Here is a 17,210-nt window from a genome sequence, read left to right on the forward strand (position 1 = left end):
GTTGGAGTTTGAGACCACTGCTATATAGAGACACTAATTTTCTTGGTGTCACAAGAATAAACACAGGTGTTTACCAGTTTTTAAAAATAGCATCCCTCATTAAGTTGTGAAAGGGAAATTTCAAACAATCTTTAGGGATTTTGTCAAAGTCCAAGGCATCAAGCAACTCAGCTCTTGGCTCGGATTCAGAATCAATTTTAACTGGTAGAGCTTGCCTATCTGACAAATAAATCTTGTAAATGATAAGACTTTCTGGCGGTAAAGGGGAGGGATCTGAAGAAATACAATAGGACTCTGGGGCAGAGAGCTCTGGATCAGAATAAGTTGGATCTGAAAGATCTGAGGTATGTCTGGAGCAGAAGTTTTTAGATTCAGAATGACCTGCAGCTCCTATGCCTAGAGGAACTTCTATGTGTGTCTCGGTGCTGATCAGATGTGGAGTGCATAGTACTGTAGTGTTGAGGCAAACATGTATAAGTAGTATGATGTCTGAGATGAAATAGGTTTGGTACCAGAGTCCCTCATGGAGTGATGTTCAGGCTGGGTTGGTACTGATGGAGCCAAGGGAGGAACAGGGACTGGTTGCATTTGCAACATAAGTGCCAGCTCCCTCTGAATAGCTCTTTAATTTGCTCCTATAAAGTTTGTACTGGTACTGCAGATGCTGTCACTACAGTTGGTACAGCCACTGCTGCAGTGCATCGAGGCATTGGTGACCTCAATGATGAGGCATGTCTCTGAGGAGACACTAACTGCAGAGAAGGAGATCTCGACTTCTTGCATCGATGCTTGGCGTGCATTGACTTACTCGATGCTTGAGAAGATGCTGATGTACGTGTAGAGGGCAAAGCATGAGAACACTTCTTAGCATTTTTAGGAGGTGAATAAGCTGATGGAACTGTCAGAGCAGACACTGAGGGGGGCGCCAGTGTCTATGTCAATGCCCAGACTTCCAGAGAATGATTTTTGGACTCAACAGTGAGGAAAACATGGTCGATGCTGAAGAGGACTCAAAATATTTCTCTTGTTGTAGAAGACTAGCCTTCAAAGAGCGCTTCTGAAGTGTAGAACAGCGGACACAAGAGTCCATCCAATGCTCATGGCCAAGACACTGTTAGGGAATTGTTACTTCTCTTCCTCTAATTCGGTATACATACTGTCACTTTAATGCGTGGGCACGTGCTACCATGGTAACGCGTGTCATAGTATAACGTCGGAGACGTATAAAATGGATGTCGGTGCCATTTTGCTAATGTTTGTAAAACCTGGCAGTCATAAAGTATTGAGTAAGTACCGTTCTATGTTTTGTTCAAATAATATTTTGATGTGGTATTAATGCCTATATTTTATTATAGATGTTTGTTGGCTATTGGCCCTGACGCAGTGGACTAGCAACGGTGTCCACGAAACGCTGGCCGCGTCGGCTTAGCCATTAAATAGGCTAAATAAAGAACCGGACGTGGAAGCCTTTAAAAAAGAAAGAAAAAAAGAAAAAGAAAAAACAGATTGAGATAAGTGATTTAGCTGCCTATTGAATAAGGATACACTGTGAATAGGACTGAATTTTAATATCTTAACTTCACCTTTAAGAGTGGGCCTATGACTGGAGCATGGAGCTATAGAAATACGCTGACAGTTGAGTCTGTGATAGGACTACGCGTATGCTCCGAATCTGAGGCCCTCCTCTAAGATACTTACACAGTGGATATGTTATGTTAAGTGGTATTTTTCTCTATATAAGTAAGAGACACTGAAGGCACCAGATGTGCGGGTCAGTGATGGAGTTGGCCCTATTGCACTGAGTACACTTCTTAAACCTGCTGGAAGGCTTGGACATCGATGGAAAAATAGCCTCAGTGAAATCAAAGGACTCAATTATACTGGACGTTGAGTGATCGAGAGTCCGAAAAAGACTCGATGCCTCCAGCCTGAGAAAAGGCCAAGACGGGCCAGAAAGCCACGAAATTTCAAAAATGAAAAATTAGAACAAGTACTTGAAACAAAAATTAATGAAGAAAACAATAAAAAGTTAAACAGGAAGGCAGGAAAAACAGAAAAAACATGCACACTTGGAGAAATCCAAGAAACAATTTCTTAGCTCCACTGATAACTTAAGAACTGATAGTCCCATGAGCCAACATCAGGCGGGAAGGCACTCTTGCATATGCAGTACAAGGGGTCTCAACACTTCTAAAAGAAGTTATAAGTGACAGAACATTTTTGTACTGTTTGTACCAGGCTCCATGGATGACATAACCCATCTGCGAGAATATGATACCTGCTTATCCTGGGATAACACTGAAGGCACAGCTTCTCAGCTCCATTGAAAACAAAGAACTGATGGTCCTATGAGCCAATGTCAGGTGGGGAGGAACTAGCACATGCGTGGTACAGGCACTGAATTAAAGTGACAGTGCACTTAGTAGTGTTCGTACCAAATTCCGCGGTTGATGTTACCCACATGTGAAAATATTATGCCTGCTTTTCCTCAGAGAATTACTTCTACCCCTTTGCCCTTCCCTCCCTGATCCTAACCCTTCTTTGGTTCATCACTGTCTCAGAACTCAACATCTCCATATTCATCTGCCAGCCAATGGTTTAATTTCAACTTTACCTCAATTACTTCATGGCATAAGCTTATTTCTACTACAAAATTGACCACTTTGTCCCCTGAACCCTGTACCACACTTATTTATTTATTGGGATTTATTAACTACCTTTACATGAAGAGATTCACTTTGCTTTCAAATTCCTATTCATGGATTAATCCCCTTGGCACTGCTAATGATTAATCAAAGTCTGAACACTGGAATGTCTGTGCTTGAAGAAAGCCCTTATCTGCTACATTTTTTTTGAGACCTTCTTTAGATGCAACAATCCCTTCCAATTTATAGGCCTCACTTCAAATTTGTCGATTCTTTCAAAATTTTTACTCAACTTCTCCAACACACTGAACAATCTCATATCCTCCATCCATATCAGCTAGGAGTCAGACCTGGCCATAGTATTGAAACCCTCCTTACAGCTTTAGCTAATCTTCACAATGCTCTTAACAATGGAAACGTAGTCCTAGCAATTTTCTTAGATTTTGGTTCTGATTTTGACCTAGTGCAAGGCCTTGGGGCCATGGTAGTAGAAGGGCAAAAAAGAAAGTATGAAATGAGCATATATAGATAAAAATAAGCACTTTCTTTTCTGCCCTTCCACTTTCTAGTTTCACTTCACTTTCAGTCAGAATTTTTAAGTGTACTGTCATTTATTTTTATAATTTTATTCTTTATTACTTGTGCACTTTTAATAGATGTTAATTTGATTATAAATGTCTAACAATATGCTTAGTTATATCCTGTTTCAAAAGTTCAATGCATTGGTCTATTTCTTTATATATATATATATATATTTTTTTTGCTTGATGTAATTTTTATTAGTTTATATTATGTGTTTCATATTATTTTTATTATTGTTTTTAACTTGTCACAGCTCAATAGACTCTCGACAAAGGTATAAGATGCCAAAACAGTGTCGCATCTTCAAGACCTTGCAGTGCTGCTATCAATAAAGTAAACTTTGAACTTTACACCCGTGGCTGAATTATTGACATCTCATCCTCACGACTCCTTTGTTGCACCAATGAGGACCGCCAGGGTGAAGAATGAGGATTGACCAGATGGCGGGATTTGCATATCTCATGGACCTGCTGAAGAGGATCAGAGAAGTGCAGTTGGTGGGGGCAGAAGAACCTGGTCCTATTGCAGCCTTGGACAGTGTAATGGGGGGATTGGGTGAGAGATACTGAAGAATGGCCCAGCACTGTTGAACTTCCTGTGTCAGCATTGTGCTACCAGACTGCTGCAGCACAGCTGTACTTCCCATCTCCTCTTCAGGTGGTGGTTAATTCAGTTGTAATATCAGAAGTTGGGACAGCTAGAGCATAGTACTGACCTGCACGCTAGCCCTCACTGCTGGCCACAACTCCACCTGCACATGTTGTGTTCAGACCTGGCCCATGTCTGTGCTAAATCACTTTTCACAGGGGTAAAATAAATTGACAGGACTGGCTAACCATCAATAATAATTCAAAAACACCAGTCCGACATCTTAAATCATTCAATAATGGTTATACATATCAAGCTGCTCTCTCTGTGTATACATGGAACTGTATATAAGCATATTCTTTAAACACAATAGAGCCTCAGAAGCGGCTTATTTCTCGGGCAAAATTATCCGATAAGTTTTTCAAAAGCCGCAAGCTTCCTAACTGGCTCACCAGCAACAGGATTTCTCAATCCTCTATAATAAAACCCTAAGCGCACATGCGCACTTAGGATGGCATGATCCCTGCCACCGTGGTCTCTGGGTCCGTGCCGAATTCCATTTTCGAACACAGAGGCAGGGAACACGTCGGCGACTCCCCCCACCTGCCCTCACTCACCAACAGCTGCCGTCGCCGCTGCGCCTCTTCAAAGCAGATTGCTGAAGTTCGTGGACGGCTGTAGCGAACCTCGCAGGCCTCTCTGCACCTCGGTAGCATGTTCCCTCTGGTGTACGGGATCATGTCAGAGGGCATGTGCTACCGACGTGCAAAGCGGCCTGCGAGGTTCACTACAGCAGGCCGCGAACCTCAGCAGGCTGCTTTGAAGAGGAGGGCAGACGCAAACGATCAGGAAGCCAGATGCTGGACAGGAGGAGCAGGTAAGGAGTGCTGCTGGACACAGGGAGCAGGGAAGAGGTGCTGCTGGACAGGGGGGGGGAGGTAACAGGAAGGGAGGCCTATTGCTGGACAAGGGGAGCAAGGAAGAGGTGCTGCTGGACAGGGGGGGAGGTAACAGGAAGAGAGGCCTACTGCTGGACAGGGGGAGCAATGAAGAGGTGCTGCTGGACAGGGGGTGGAGATAACAGGAAGGGAGGCCTACTGCTGGACAGGGGGAGCAAGAAGAGGTGCTGCTGGACAAGTGGGAAGGTAGCAGGAAGGGAGGCCTACTGCTGGACAGGGGGAGCAGTGAAAGGGTGCTGCTGGACAGGGGGGAGACATAAAACGAAGGGAGAAGGGCTGCTGCTGGACAGGGGAGCAGGGAAGGAGTGCTGCTGGACACGGGGGAGGTAAAAGGAAGGGAGAAGGGCTACTGCTGGACAGGGGGAGCAGGCAAGGGGTGGTGGTGGACAGCCGAAGAAAGAGAGACAGAAAGACAGACAGATAGAAAGTGGCCAAGGAGAGAGAGAGAAAGAAAGAAAGACAGACACACACATCTGTTCTAGCACCCGTTAATGTAACAGGCTTAAAGACTAGTAAATATATAACGTGCTTAAACATAATGATATTAGAAAAAAATCTTTTTACTTAACTTAAATGCCAAATAACGGTGTAGTGCCACCCCATGACATGCATGTTTTGCAATCTGTGTCAAGGCTGGATATCAAAAAACTTTCACCATGACTGCTTACTAAAGTTCATGCTTGCAAAATGAAGTTAGGCAGCTAACTGGAATTTGTTGCAAGAGACAGTAGCATGGAACTACACTGTCTGCTGTGGTGGTAAACCCCATATTAGCTGCTTAACACAGCTTAGTAAAAGGGCCCCTTAATGTTTACCCATAATTGGAGAACATCTGCAATTAAAGCAAATGTATAAAGACAGAAAGACAACTTACACGTAACAGTTTGGTGTGCATCTCTGAAATTCCTTCAAATTCTGATGATTCCACTGTGATATTCTCATATCTATCCACACAAAAAGGAAGAGAAGGTAAATAAGTGAACAATTCTTATGACTGAACTCCATGTATCTGTAGGAAGTAAGGCTTTTCTGGGAGTATCATTTAACATGTTTACATCATTTATAGCTGAAGACAAAGGAGGAACCTAAAGGTGAATTAATTTGTGGAATTCAAACTTACCTTTGACTGGGTGACCAGAGAATTGGATGAAGGGACTGTGCTAGATGTGGTGTATTTAGATTTTAGCAAAGCCTCTGACAGTGTTCCACACAGACGTCTAATAAATAAACTGAGTGCCCTCGGAATAGGCCCCAAAGTGATGAGCTGGGTCAGGAACTGGTGGAAGACGACAGAGAGCAGTGGTCAATGGAGATCACTCTGAGGAAAGAGATGTTTATCAGTGGTGTGCCTCAAAGGTCTGTTTTGGGGCCTTTTCTTTTAACATTTTTATAAGCGATATTGCTGAAGAGCTGTCAGGTAAGATTTGTCTTTTTGAGGACGATACCAAAATCTGGAATAGAGTAGACACCCCGGATGGTGTGAATAACATGAAGAAAGACCTGGTGAAGCTTGAAGAATGGGCTGAAATTTGGCAGCTAAAATTTAATGCTAAGAAATGCAAGGGCATGCATTTGTGCTGCAAAAATGCAAAGGAGCAGTACAGTTTAGGGGTGAAGAACTTAACTGTACAACAGAAAAGCGGGACTTAGGTATGAGTGTATGTGATGATCTTAAGGTGGCCAAACAGGCTGAAAAGGTGACGGCATAGGAACAAGTATGGCCAGTAGGAAAAAGGAGTTATTGATGCCCTTGTATAAGACTCTCGTGAAACCTCATTTAGAATATTGTGTTCTATTCTGGAGACTGCACCTTCAAAAAGATATAAAAAGGATGGAGTTGGTCCAAAGGAAAGCTACTGAAATGGTGTGTAGTCTTCGTCATAAGGCATATGGGGACAAAGATATCAATATATATACTTTGGAAGAAAGGCAGGAGAGGGCGATATGATAGAGACATTTAAATACTTACGTGGTGTAAATGCACATGAGTTGAGCCTCTTTCATTTGAAAGAAAGCTCTGGAATGAGAGAGCATAGGATGAAGTTGAGGTGATAGGCTCAAGAGTAATCTAAGGAAATACTTTTTTACAGAAAGGGTGGTAGATGCTTGTAACAGTCTCCCGGAAGAGGTGGTGGAGACAGAGACTGCGTGGGATCTCTTAGAGAGAGGAAGAGAGAATGGTGATTGCAGATAGGCAAACTGGATGGGCCATTTGGCCTTTATCTGCCATAAGGTTTCTATGTTTTGGAAGGATTGAATCAAATGGTGTTTTGTATCTTTTGAGGACAATATTCAAAGCTATTTAAAACCTTCCCAAGCCATACCCTGCGGTACATTTAAAGATATATCTGGATAATCACCCACTAATATCCAGATATTATGCAGACCACTACCTACTATATGGATAAGAGTTGTAAATATTGGCCTAGACGTTTATATCTGAATATTGGTCTGCAAGTTTATAGTTGAGGCAATGTAGATTTAAATGACTTGCTCAAGTCACAAGGTTCATCTGCAGGATTTGAACCCTGATTTCCCTGGTTCACTGTCTGCTGCTTTAACTTGTAGGCTACTCCTCCACTCCACTGAGTTTCTGCTATAGTGCTACAAATACAGACTAGACCCTAATTCTAGCCATTTGGTTGAACTATTGAATAATGCTAGGACTCATTCCTCCTCAGGATTTATGAGTGCTGCTTTTGAGGTATCACCAGCACAACTCAGAATGGGAAGCTGAGCCGAGTTTTAAACATGGCTGTGGAATTGGAAACAATTTTTGGGAGTACTGGACTCTGAGTCGGTGAAAATGTGCTGACTTTGACGCCTAACGGAGTTAAATTGTATGCCATGCAAATATAATAAAACTTATATTTCTTATTTCACAGATAAAGCAGTTACTTTTTGTAACAGATGTTATCCTGGAACAGCAGGCAGATATTCACATATATGGGTGATGTCATCTAAGGAGCCCCGGCACAGACAGTGAAAAGTATAAAATTACTTTAAGCTTTAACAAGCTTTTAGACTGCCCACACCGTGCATGTTTAAGTACCCTCCTGCCTGACGCCAGCTCATGAGGTTGTCAGTTCTATGCCCAAGTGAAGAAGCCCAACTAAGGGAGGTGGGCAGGTTGTGAGAATATCTGCCTGCTGTCTCAGGATAACACCTGTTATGGTAAGTAACTGTGCTTTATCCTTAGACAAGCAGGCAGCATATTCTCACATGTGGGACTCCCTAGCTTTAGAAAGGAGATGGTGGGAGAGCTGGGTTCCAAGAACTCAGAAAAATTTGAGTTGCCTCGTAAAACCTAGACCTAATGTCTTATATGAGAACATGGAGGCAAGGGAAGGAACATAAGGGAAAAAATGAATAGGGGAATTCCATGATCTGTTAAAAGATAAAAGGAGAATGCCCAGAAACGTATATGAATGAAGGCTGATAAAATAAGAAAAAGACCTCCTGAAGGCAGGTGAATCTAAACATAGATGATGGAGATGCCAAAAAGATTCAAGAATCAAATAAGAAAAGACTACTGGTAAATGCACCCATATGGAGCAGGAGACCAAATGAGCCGTTGACACTAGTCATGTCCCAGAGTAGATACAAATGAAAAAGGGACTGGACTTTTGTAAGTAACGAAAGCATGATTCACATTTAAAGAATGCCATAGAGGCTAAAAAGGATGAACTATCCTAGAAAGGAAGAAAAGCCGATGCTATGAAGTATAAAACTAGAACCGGCATAGTGGCTTACCGTAGAGAAAAGAATCTCCTAATATTAACATTCTAAGATTACACATATATATTTTGTCATTTCACAAAGGCTGAGAAAGGATTGTAATAAGCCTTAAACGAGAAATATAATTTCTTTATAATGTCACTGGGGTACTAATAAATAAATTAAAAAAAACTAATAAAGTTGCAACGACTGAAAAATATACTTTGGTTCATCACTAGAGGGTGCAACTCTCTTCTTGAAGAACTCTATACCTCTGAGTGACTTTCAAACGTGACGGTTGCAATCCTGAAGTTTGGTTACCAATTTGAATGAGAAGACAGTTCTTTTATTTGAAAATTAAACGAGAAATAAGCAGAGAATAGAAAGGGGAAGCATATGACAAAAGCAATATGCTAGTAAACATGAAATCCCCGCAGAGATTTAAAAAGGAAAGAGTGAACAGAATTGTTTAAGATCCTTATAAAAAGAAAACATTGGGCAAATATTTGTTTTTTGTTGTTTTGTTTTTTGTTTTTTTTTAAGACTTATGTACTGAAAAAGAGAAACTTAGTAAGGTGCGAGTGTTGCTAAGGTGCGTTAGTAAAAGTTGGACCTAAGCCCATGAAAACATATTTCTAGAAGGAAAGTAGTGGAACCTTCAAATTACTGTCCCCTGTGAATGGTATGTTAGAAACTGGGGTATCAAAAAATATAAATTTTACCCCAGCAAAATAAGGAACAGAGAACAAGCCAATATAGATGTGGCCCTGAGTAGTAAATAAGTGGCACATGTAAACATGTGTACCCAGAAGGTGAACAGGAAAAACAAAGTAACAACCCCTTGTCATTGAACTGAACCCTCATACTTTGGTATAGAAGAGGGACCATGGGTAACCGAGGTTAGCCGTGTGGTACTCAAAAATCGAAGAAATTACTTCTGTGCCAGTGATACCAATTGAAGTAGAGAGTTGATAGTAAGTTAACTCAATGAAAAGAGGCAAAGTGCCTAGAGAACTGAGGTGCTATAAAGAATATTCCTGGGAAGCAATGTATGTGCTCAACGGAAAGTGGTCATAAGTAGCAAAAAACACGAGAGGAACAGGGCAACCAGGAAAAACCTCAGTGTTGCACAGAGAAGTACGGAATGGAGAGTGACTGGATACATCAATCACTGAATAGATTGTTGAAGTGGTGAACTGACCTACCTTTTCGGATAAGAGGTTGAAAGCTGGAGACCACTGAGATGCTAGAGAACATTGAAGCACTGAGGTGAATGGGATAACATGGATTGAGGACATGTGACCTATGCATAAGCGCAATCCCAGAGGGCCAGCTACAAAGCAGCGTAGTCTCAGAACAAGGTTTTATGTATGAATTCCAGAAACAGAAACCAAAGAACTGCACAAAAATCTCTTGCGCAGCTAACCCCATTGAGGAAACTACAAATAGGGTGAAATGCAACTAAGATATTTCCTACAGAAATATAGAAGTATAATGGAAAAAAGAAGTTGACAGACCAACCACTCTGCTCCCCTGCAACAGCCTGAAACCATTCTGTTCCAGGGAAAGGCAAGAGGAAATGTAATGCTGCTAGACCAGTAGAAAATGGTTGTAGACAAAATTGTGTGATTTTTTTTTTAAATTTAAAATGAGTCAGATGGTGGATCAAGATTACAGGCTTTCATTACCACCATGGAGGAGTTTTTAGTCTTCTCATGAGGAATATTCTTACAAAGATGTGAGTATAGTACGTTGGTAAGAACGAATATACTCTTGATAAAAGACGTAAGAAGACTTGAGGCGGTCCAGAGGAGGGCGACGAAAATGATAGGAGGCTTGCGCCAGAAGACGTATGAGGAGAGACTGGAAGCCCTGAATATGTATACCCTAGCGGAAAGGAGAGACAGGGGAGATATGATTCAGACGTTCAAATACTTAAAGGGTATTAACGTAGAACAAAATCTTTTCCTGAGAAAGGAAAATGGTAAAACCAGAGGACATAATTTGAGGTTGAGGGGTGGTAGATTCAGGGGCAATGTTAGGAAATTCTACTTTACGGAGAGGGTGGTGGATGCCTGGAATGCGCTCCCGAGAGAGGTGGTGGAGAGTAAAACTGTGACTGAGTTCAAAGAAGCGTGGGATGAACACAGAAGATTTAGAATCAGAAAATAATATTAAATATTGAACTAAGGCCAGTTACTGGGCAGACTTGCACGGTCTGTGTCTGTGTATGGCCGTTTGGTGGAGGATGGGCAGGGGAGGGCTTCAATGGCTGGGGAGGGTGTAGATGGGCTGGAGTAAGTCTTAACAGAGATTTCGGCAGTTGGAACCCAAGCATAGTACCGGGTAAAGCTTTGGATACTTGCCCAGAAATAGCTAAGAAAAAAAAAAAAAAAAATTTTTTAAATTGAATCAGGTTGGGCAGACTGGATGGACCATTCGGGTCTTTATCTGCCGTCATCTACTATGTTACTATGTAAAAGAGGTAACAAAAGTGATCTAGGAGTAGTCTAGAGGTCACAACATGTAAAGCAGATTAACAAGATCCTCGCATACTGCAGAAAAGTATAACAGGAACAACAGGAACACAGAGAATGAAGATCGATGCAAGACCCAAGGATCTGTGAGAAAGGTATGGCTGGAACCACTTCCAATGGAACTAGGAGATGCTATAAAAAATTATATATGCTAAGTGCATCTGAGCATATCCATTTGTTCTGTCCAGAGAGAAAAATGAAACTGAAAATATGAATGTGACTTGTATAGCATGCCGAGCAGGAACAGGCCTAGAATTACAATCTTAATGTAGTAGTATTTTTGGAAGTGCTCCCTCCCTAGCAGTGTTCAAATCCAAGCTAAAAGCCCACTTTTTAAAATCTGTTTTCAACTAACTCCCACTTACTGCTGTCAGATACCTATACCCACTATATCATTTCCTCTACCATAATCTCCACAACCCCAAAATATCTTGTCTAAATTAGATTGTAAGCTCTTCTGAGCAGGGATTGTTTAATGTATGTTAAAGGCGCCGCGTACACCTTTCAGCGCTTTAGAAATAATAAATAGTAGTAAGTGCGCACTGATGTTCAAGAGCACAAGTCTCAAATTTTAGATCGTGGACATGAATTCTTTGGTCCAGAGATTCTGAGGTAAACTGGAGGGAAAATGAAAAAAAAAAATCCAACATCCTAAAAAGGATGTAGTGGCTTCCTCCTCCCCTACAGCCACTCCCAAACCTCTGGGTCCTTTAGAGCAGGGGTGTCAAATGTCGGTCTTTGAGGGCTGCAATCCAATCAGGTTTTCAGGATTTCCCCAATGAATATGCATGAGATCTATTTGCATGCACTACTTTTATTGTATGCTAATAGATCTCATGCATATTCATTGGGAAATCCTAAAAACCTGACTGGATTGCGGCCCTCGAGGACCGACATTTGACACCCCTGCTTTAGAATAAGAAAAGATATGGAGTAAAGCGTGTTGTGGCTAATGCCCATTAACAATAGAAGAAACACATGTAGGGAAAATACTTGAAAGTAATCGTATGAGCCTCCTTAGATTGTAAGCTCTTCTGAGCAGGACCGTATATTGCAGGGGTAGGGAACTCCGGTCCTTGAGAGCTGTATTCCAGTCGGGTTTTCAGGATTTCCCCAATGAATATGCATGAGATCTATTTGCATGCACTGCTTTCAATGCATATTCATTGGGGAAATCCTGAAAACCCGACTGGAATACGGCTCTCGAGGACCGGAGTTCCCTAGCCCTGGTCTATTGTATGTTAAAATGTACAGTGCTTTAGAAATAATAAATAGTAGTAGAAGTAGAAAGTACTGTATGAACATTGATGGTACAGTGGAAGGCGCATATCAGTAAAAATAACCTGGTAGATCCTGCTTAGAAAATAAAGCAGAGAACCATTCTGCTGCAATGGCTAATAAAAAGAATGAGAAACAAACTGATAAAGGAACAATGCTACTTCAAAAAACCTTTGAACCTTAGGTGGTGCTCAGATTCCAAGATGGAAAACAAGACCTCAATGTGGGGACTTAACCCCTATAGAGACTCTTGTGGTATCTATCATTGCACCGTATGAAAGATTTTTTTATGAAGTACTTATTGATGATTGACTCAATGATATTTTACTGATCTCTGTCTTAAACACTTCAAAGTAGATGAACTTGAAATTGTATGAGCTTGAAAAATAGACTTAGCTGTAGAATACAGGAAGCGTTGGTAGTGCAGGGTCTTGTTTTCCATCTTGGAATCTGAGCACCACCTAAGGTTCAAAGGTTTTTTGAAGTAGCATTGTTCCTTTATCAGTTTGTTTCTCGTTATGGACATTTAGGAACATTTTTGTTTTTTGAATTTACCCAGTTGTTTATATTAATAAAAAGAATGTTCATTGATAGTGCCAGAGCACGAGGGAAAAACCTTGGCTGTCTTCGTTGTTTGGCATGAGAAAGGAATCCAACTTAACAGGCTCTACACTTGCGGTCTCAAACTTGCGGCCCGCCAGGTACTATTTTGAGGCCCTCGGTCTGAACGTGATTGTCCTTTCCACTCCACTTCACAATTGCGTACAGATGCAGGAAAGCGCTTGCGTGAGGTTACAGCAACTAGCTTCAGATATAAAAAAGCAACTGGTTCAGAAAGTGGCAAGATTACTTTATTTTTCACTTGCAATTGACGAGAGCACAGACTTAACTGATGTTGCACAGCTATCCATTTTTATTTGCAGCTTAGATGAGAACCTTTCAATAACAGAGGAACTCCTCCAGCTAATACCAATGCATGATACTACGAAAGCTGATGACATTTTTAACAAAATTAAAGTAATGTTTGAGGAGGAAAAATTGTCTTGGTTGAAGCTAGTATCATTGGTTACTGATGGTGCACCTGCTATGGCAAGTGCTAAAAACGGTGTTGTAGGAAAGAAAAAATTATTGATGAAGGGTCAGTTATTCCATTTGTACATTTCCACTGCATCATACATCAAGGTGCACTTTGTGGCCATGTTTTAAAGGCTAACAACATTTTGAACCTGTGGTAAAAATTATTAACTATATTCGCTTGAAAAGCTTGCACCACAGACAGTTCAACACTTTTCTATAAGAAACTGGCTGTGAGCATAGTGAATTTCTGTATCACTCTCAAATAAGATGGCTTAGCTGTGGAAGAGTATTCAAACGATTTTGGGATTTGAGAGATGAAATAAAGATGTTCCTTGAAAGTAAAAATCAAGATGATGTCTCACTCTTTGATGATACAAAATTGTTACATGATCTGGCATTCAGCACAACCATAACTGGCTACTTGAATGATTTGAATGTCAAACTGTAAGGCCAAAATATTTTGGTCACTGATCTAATTGGCAATATTAAGGCATTTGTGCACAAACATAAGAACATAAGCAATGCCTCTGCTGGGTCAGACCTGAGGTCCATCTTGCCCAGCAGTCCGCTCATGCGGCGGCCCAACAGGTCCAGGACCTGAGCAGTAATCCTCTATTTATACCCTTGTATTCCCTTTTCCAGCAGGAAAATGTCCAATCCTCTCTTAAATCCCAGTACTGTATTCTGCCCTATAACGTCCTCTGGAAGCGCATTCCAAGTGTACACCACACGTTGGGTAAAGAAGAACTTCCTGGCATTTGTATTGAATCTGTCCCCTTTCAACTTTTCCGAATGCCCTCTTGTTCTTTTATTTTTTGAAAGTTTGAAGAATCTGTCCCTCTCTACTCTCTCTATGCCCCTCATGATCTTATAAATCTCTATCATATCCCCTCTAAGTCTCCTCTTCTCCAGGGAAAAGAGACCCAGTTTCTCCAATCTCTCAGCGTATGAAAGGTTTTCCATCCCTTTTATCAGACGTGTCGCTCTTCTCTGAACTCTCTCGAGTAACGCCATATCCTTCTTAAGGTATGGCGACCAAAACTGGATGCAGTATTCCAGGTGTGGGCGCACCATCGCCCGATACAGCGGCAGGATAACTTCTTTCGTCCTGGTTGTAATTCCCTTCTTGATTATACCTAGCATTCTATTCGCTCTCTTAGCGGCCGCTGCGCACTGTACCGTCGGCTTCATTGACCTGTCCACCATTACCCCCAAGTCCCTCTCTTGGGTACTCTCATTCAATAACGATGGGAGCATCGTATAGTTGTACCTCGGGTTTCTGCTTCCCACATGCAATACTTTACATTTCTCAACGTTGAACTTCATTTGCCATTTTGTCGCCCATTCCCCTAGTTTGTTCAAGTCCCTTTGCAATTCCTCACAGTCCTCTTTAGTCTGAGCTCCCCTAAATAGTTTGGTGTCATCTGCAAATTTTATTATCTCACACTTCGTCCCTGTTTCTAGATCATTTATGAATATATTAAATAACAGCGGCCCGAGCACCGAGCCCTGCGGAACACCACTCGTGACCCTCCTCCAGTCAGAGTAGTGGCCCTTCAACCCTACCCTTTGTTTCCTACCTGCCAACCAGTTTCTGATCCATCTATGTACGTCTCCGTCCACCCCATGGTTCTTCAGTTTCCTGAGTAATCGTTCATGAGGCACCTTGTCAAAGGCTTTTTGGAAATCAAGGTATATGATGTCTATGGGGTCACCTCTGTCCATCTGTTTGTTAATTCCTTCGAAGAAGTGTAGTAAGTTGGTTAGGCACGATCTCCCCCTGCAGAAACCATGTTATCAGAAGTTTGTTTCTTTCCAAGTGATCATTGATGTTTTCTTTTATCAGTGCTTCCGCCATTTTTCCGGGAACCGAGGTCAGACTCACCGGTCTGTAGTTTCCCGGGTCACCTCTTGATCCCTTTTTAAAGATGGGCGTGATGTTGGCCGTCTTCCAATCCTCCGGGATCACGCCTGTTTTCAGGGATAGATTGCATATTTGCTGCAGTAGTTCCGCTATCTCCTCCTTTAGTTCCTTCAGAACTCTTGGATGGATTCCATCCGGACCTGGAGATTTGTCAATTTTTAGTTTATCTATCTGCCTGCGCACATCTTCAAGGCTCACTTCCATGAATGTTAATTTTTCTGCTTGATTTCCATTGAAGAATTGCTCAGGTTCCAGTATGTTGGCTGTGTCTTCGTTCGTAAATACAGACGAAAAGAACATGTTCAGTCTTTCCGCGACTTCTTTCTCTTCCTTCACTACTCCCTTCCTGACTCCATCATTCAGCGGTCCCACCTCCTCCCTAGCTGGCTGTTTCCCTTTAACATATCTGAAGAACGGTTTGAAATTTCGAGTCTCCCTGGCTAACCTCTCTTCATACTCTCTTTTGGCTTTTCGAACCACACGGTGACATTCTTTTTGATACTTCCTGTGCTCTATCCAGTTTCCTTCAGTTTTGTCCTTTTTCCATCTCCTGAATGAATTTTTCTTATTACTTATCGCTTCCTTCACTATTTTAGTCATCCATATCGGGTCCTTTATTCGACTCTTTTTGACCCCTTTCTGAATCTGGGGATGTACAGATTTTGCGCCTCGCTCACCATGTCCTTGAAATAAGACCAGGCATGTTCTACCATCCTCCATTTCTTGGAAGTGTTCCTAAGTTTCTTCCTTACCATTTTCCTCATTGCTTCATAGTTTCCTTTTCTGAAGTTGAAAGTTGTCGCCATGGTTCTCTTCCCTTTTGGTATTCCTGCTTCAACCTTGAACTTGATCATGTTATGGTCACTGTTTCCCAACGGTCCCACTATTTCCACTTCCTTTGCAGGTCCCATTAACCCATTTAGGATTAGATCCAAAGTGGCATTTCCTCTCGTCGGTTCTCTAACAAGCTGCTCCATGAAGCAATCTTGTGTAGCCTCCAGGAATTCTGTTTCCCTAGCGCATTTTGAGTTTCCAAGACTCCAGTCTATCCCGGGGTAGTTGAAGTCTCCCATAATAACTGTGCAACCGTTTTTGCATTCTTGTTTCATCTGGGCTTCCATTTCCTTATCGATATCTCCGGTTTGCCCGGGTGGACGATAGTATAGGCCCATTTTTATTTCATGTCCCTTTCTACCTAGTATTTTAACCCATAGCGATTCCAGCTTGTTGGTCGTCTCCGCTGTGTCTATTCTTGTCGATTGTATGGTTTCTTTTATGTATAGGGCTATTCCACCTCCTTTCTGTCCTGACCTGTCCTGGCGATAGAGCTTAAATCCCGGCAGTGCTGTATCCCATTTGCTTTCCTCATTCCACCATGTTTCAGAGATTCCAATGATGTCTAAGTCTTCTGCATTGGCCACAGCTTCTAATTCCCCCATTTTGTTTCCTAGGCTCCTTGCATTAGTATATATGCAGTTTAGATCCTGGCATTTATGTGTCTTCATTTCCTTTCCCTGTGTCTTTAGTGTCTTCTCTTTTGGTACACTCCTTCTAACCTCTTCTTCTGGGTTAGTCGACTCCTGTAATTTGTACGTTGTTTCTTCCGAGCCTTGCATTCCCTTAGTATCATCACGTGATACCTTCTTCCGAATCATCGACGCTAGGTCGACTGTCGGCTTTCCCCTTCCTCTACAGTTTAAAGCCTGTTCTATTCCTCTACAGCTTTGGGAAGTTCAGCTTAAAGCGGGAAATCTTGCTCATTTCCCAACTTTGAAATCTGCAATTATGGCAGAAGATGAAATTAATTTTGCTGAGTTTTCTACAAAAATTAGTGTGTTAAAGGAGACTTCGACAAGCGATTTGAATACTTCAGGAATATGGAAAACATTTTTAATATAGTCAT

General features: G+C 41.8%; 1 protein-coding gene across 2 annotated transcripts in view; it reads right to left on the reverse strand.

Moving 5' to 3' along the window:
* Positions 1-17,210, reverse strand: part of TBK1 (TANK binding kinase 1) — a 330,489-nt gene that overhangs the window by 85,044 nt on the left and 228,235 nt on the right. For both annotated transcript variants that reach the window (XM_033958608.1, XM_033958609.1), the window contains one exon: positions 5,649-5,718. In XM_033958608.1, coding sequence (XP_033814499.1) covers positions 5,649-5,718 — 70 coding nt within the window. The remainder of the gene's footprint in view (positions 1-5,648; positions 5,719-17,210) is intronic.

This window comes from Geotrypetes seraphini, chromosome 9 (assembly GCF_902459505.1).
Source record: "Geotrypetes seraphini chromosome 9, aGeoSer1.1, whole genome shotgun sequence".
NCBI classification, from domain to species: domain Eukaryota; kingdom Metazoa; phylum Chordata; class Amphibia; order Gymnophiona; family Dermophiidae; genus Geotrypetes; species Geotrypetes seraphini.